We start from the raw sequence: 4,262 nt of genomic DNA, 5'->3' as shown, positions 1-4,262 counted from the left end.
AATAGCTCCAGTGCCATAATATCAAAAGAATGGTTTGCGTACTGAAAGGTATGCAACTATCCTTGCTCTTAACATTGCTTGCTGTTTGAGATGGTAACCTTATTTACCTGCGGATTTCCCAACCACTACTCTTCGTACCACTTGCGTAAACTGCCTGAAGTCGAGGCAAAAGGAGTGGTATTCTGTAATTTACCCTGGCAACTAATCAAGTGAGAAGGAAGACTGGGCCAAAGAAAAAGATTGTTGTGACGAAACAGAATGCAAATAGACAATATCAAAATTTGCCAGCATCGACGGACGCACTGCTACTATTAGTGTGGACCAGGAATTGTTGCGGATACATTGTCTAGTTAGACATACAGGATTAACACAATCCACTGCGATTCATAGACAACTCATCAATTTATACCACCCTGCGTTGCCTGCTGTTTGGCGCGCTACCAGATATGAAATGCTCCCTCCGTTCACAAATATAAGATGTCTTGGATATTTCAATATGGACTACATAAGGACTGAAATGAGCGAACAAACACACTAAAACGTGTCTATATATATCCAATTCAGAAAAAGTTAAAACATCTTATATTTGTGAATAGAGGGAGTAGTTGTTTTGAAAGATGATAGCTAAAACTGTACCATATAGAAAAGCCATTTTGGTACACATGGAGTAGCCTCCGATCATATCTGATAGCTACTGAGGAAGTTGTCTGGAGTAAATAGTTATACATGCAAAGTTCCATTGCAAAAAAAAAGTATTCTATATAAAGTTCCATTGCAATAAAAGAAAGTCTAAATGATACTCCAGTTGTCTGGAGTAAAGCACATGGGATGTCGATTTTAAGATGTGCAAAGCAACATTTTGCCCAAACAGCTTAAGCTACACAAGTAGTTAAGCATGTGGCCAAACTCCAATACACACCATCCAACATGTGTTTTTCTTAGATTATGATCACAGCATGTGTAGCGACATCTAAATATCAACGAAGCAACGTTATTTTTTTAAACAATGACCTAAACCCACATCCATTTAAATACGCAGGTGTTACTCCCTGTTACAGGTGTTGACTAAACACAACCACCCTGCAGGAGTACAACAGCTTTATATAGAGATGGCAAAAAATAATAATAGATTGCAGCCAATGTACAACAGCTTACACCTAAATGAAATGAGATATTCTAGAGTGCATCATGCTTGCTGGTCCTCAACCAGGACCTTGACCTTGCCTTACACCTAAAATGAGATATTCTTACAACACAAATAAATTTGGTAAAGCAAAAACAACTCATCACTGATAGAACTTGCCCGTGAGATGTACAGAAAATATAAAATAAAACAATATGGAAGCTTTACCAGATGGAGATACCCAATGGCCAATACAATGTTGATGTGCCGTTATTTGACAGCATAGCAAGCTGGGTATGGCATGCGAGATGCCATGGAGAATGCATTGTGGGCTGACTACATTGCAAGACAATGAACCATATGTAATAAGTGTAAAACAATTGGTTTGTACTGCAATTAGTTCTATTCAATCAAAAGGATTGTGATCAAGTGTCATTTAACATTGCATCAGTACTAGCACATCTGTCCAGGAACACATACACAAAAGTTAAGGACCCTTTCCTAGCCTAGCACCTTAGCACTACATGATAATTTGCTACCATTAACATTGCATTAGTAGTACTACAGCAACTTCGCATACCCTTTTCCTAGCCTACCACCTTAACACAAAAGCCTTCTCCACGGGGCGTATTTCCATAGCCATTACACTAGGTGTTCTGAATTTTTCTTTTCAACCAGCTCAGCCGTAATTCCTTAGATGAAAAGGAGAGAAACACTTCCCTGTTGTCCTTGTTGTCGGTGAAGAGGTCAGCTGCTTTTAGCATATCTTCCGTTTGTAAATCCGGCAACCCTTCAAGTGTAGCAATGCATGTTTGTATGCTATAGGGATCCTCCAATTTCCTCTCCTCAATGGCTGCAAACCGATTCATTTCTTCTCTTTTGAAGCTCAGGTACCTCTCCTGGAAATCATCAAGATTAGAGTTCGTCTTCTGTCTTTTTGCCCGTTTAGCACTAGTAGGCTCAGGAGCAGAATGAGGTGGTTGACGATTTCTATGTAGGTCTTCTGGAGGTTCCATCGATATATGTGGGGCCTTGTTCGCATAATTATCGGTGCCATGGCAACTCCTTCCTTGAGCATAGCGCCCTGCATGGATTACGTCCAGAAGAATCTCGCTTAAGAACATAAGAGACACAACATAACTAATTAATTCAATGGTTTAAAACTCACCGTCATATAGAGCAAATATATCATAATAGTATGGGAATGACTTGTCTTGCCATCGGAGGGCATCTTTGTTTTTACGTGCCCTTAATTCTTCCCAAACACTATCAGGAGCAACCACCATCATCGTATCACGATCCCAGCCAAAACCACTTTCAGATATCAAGTCTCTTATAGCTTTAAAATCTTTCTTCAGGTCCTGCTCCTTTTGTTTGACCTGAGTTACTGAGAGTGATAAACCAAATCGTGTATTGAATGCATCCACAATCCTTCTCCAAGCCTCTTTGCTCCATGCATTTCGTGTTCGATATGTCGGCACATCATGTTCTTTCAAGAGCCAAATAAGATATGACTTCATCTTGTGATTCCAGCTGGCTCTAGAACAACTCTTGGTGGTGCCTGATGATATGACAAGTGCAATTCTAGTATTAGTTATTGAAAAAACATACTACTAACTAGCTATGCACTGAATAGCGCATACAAGTTAAGTCTATGGGTAGTGAAACAATGAGAGCCACACTCAATGTCATCATATATAGGATTATAACATTAGTTCACGATCCTCTTAACATACATGGAGTGTTGATCTCACTTAATTTGAGGGAGCCACGGCCCAAAATTCACATGAAATCCCAAAAAATCAAAATAAACTGTCCCTGAAACATCACAGCAAACCAGCGACACAACATCCATACAATAAAAGTTCGCCTCGCCTCGATCTTCCACATAACAAGCTAACTAGGTGATGGTAAGAATCAATCCATACATACACACAGCATCATATATCTTCCTGATTCTTTGAATCTCCTAGTACAGCTTGCCACATAATTGCAAAGAATCCAGTACATAGCTGGATAGGCACACACCATGCTATATAGCTGAACCGATGTTAAATGCTAATATATGTATACATCAGTGCAGTACATGCAACGGTTGCCTGTTGTGTGATGAAAAATACTCTCTGAAAATGTAGCGTGCACACTAAATCCTAACTAGCCAGAACTCTGCTCCACTAATTGGCACACGTACTAGCAGTCGAACAACCGAAGAGAAAATAATCTACTACTGTAGTAACTAATTAGGTTGTCACACCATACATACAAAGAGAGACAGATCTGTCCTAGCAAGACAAATGTTCAACAGTAAATCAAGATTTTGAACGAGAAACCAATATGTATCGAGAGTGGGTTACCTGTTTCTTGCCAGATCTCCTGACCTTCCCCAAATTGCAGATCTTCCGACCCTTGTGTCGATGGAAGGAGGGGAGGCGGAGCAGGAGGGGCGTAGGAAGGGGGCGGAGGCAGAGGAGGAGGTGGAGGTGGGATCCCCCCGTGGTCGTCCATGTCGATTTCGCGCCAAGCTCGTGGGAAACGGAGAGTGACGGAGCGAGGGAAGCGGATTTTCGCCTGGCGTTCCTTTGGTTCGAGCAGATGCTATTTTTCCCGTGGAAAGTGCAGCTTGAGGGGGACGCTTTACTGTGGAACGAACGAAGCTGATTTCCTGCTGAGCGAACGGGCCTGCAGAATTCCTACGGAACAGTTTCCGTTCACCAAACCTCGGGTGTCTTCAATGCGCCGATCCAAATGAACGTAAATTTTGTCTGTTTTTATTTGTTGGGTCGGTGTTTTGGTCTTTATCTGTCTTCATCCGTATTTGAATTATAGTGCGTCCACGCGATTATTTTTTTGCTTTTTTTTATGTAGATATAGAAAAATATTGCCCAAAGTTCACATAATTCAACCAAATACAAATATCATAGTTTCATAAACCAAAAAAATCTCATAGGTTACAAACCAAATAAAATTTAAATTGTTACAAATACATTTGAAAGAAAAAATAGCTTATACATCTATTGATTGTCAAGGTGAGCCCAGCGTATGCTCAACCAAATTATCTTGTAGTTGAATGTGAGTTTTCCAATCACGCATTTGATGATGAAATTCGGTGAACTGTGCAAATGTAGTCGTTCCTCCATGC

General features: G+C 40.5%; 1 protein-coding gene across 1 annotated transcript; it reads right to left on the bottom strand.

The window, feature by feature from the left end:
* Window positions 1-1,507: 1,507 nt before the first annotated feature.
* On the bottom strand, window positions 1,508-3,748 carry LOC119326366 (L10-interacting MYB domain-containing protein-like). Its single transcript, XM_037600027.1, has 3 exons — window positions 3,478-3,748; window positions 2,292-2,684; window positions 1,508-2,207 (listed from the first exon to the last, which is right to left on the bottom strand). The coding sequence occupies exons 1-3, from the start codon at window positions 3,626-3,628 to the stop codon at window positions 1,771-1,773; spliced, it is 981 nt and encodes a 326-aa protein (XP_037455924.1). The 5' UTR covers window positions 3,629-3,748; the 3' UTR covers window positions 1,508-1,770.
* Between the last annotated feature and the right edge of the window lie 514 nt (window positions 3,749-4,262).

Source organism: Triticum dicoccoides, chromosome 6B (genome assembly GCF_002162155.2).
Source record: "Triticum dicoccoides isolate Atlit2015 ecotype Zavitan chromosome 6B, WEW_v2.0, whole genome shotgun sequence".
Lineage (NCBI taxonomy): Eukaryota > Viridiplantae > Streptophyta > Magnoliopsida > Poales > Poaceae > Triticum > Triticum dicoccoides.
Note: the sequence above shows the minus strand (reverse complement) of the source record. Positions and strands in the feature narration are given on the sequence as shown.

Excerpts from the sequence above, each read along its gene's own strand:
- LOC119326366 (XM_037600027.1), bottom strand. The coding sequence starts at position 3,628 with ATGGACGACCACGGGGGGATCCCACCTCCACCTCCTCCTCTGCCTCCG. Across the intron at positions 2,685-3,477 it reads GGAGATCTGGCAAGAAACAG|GCACCACCAAGAGTTGTTCT; the intron begins GTAACCCACTCT and ends TCATATCATCAG. Across the intron at positions 2,208-2,291 it reads TATATTTGCTCTATATGACG|GGCGCTATGCTCAAGGAAGG; the intron begins GTGAGTTTTAAA and ends TAATCCATGCAG.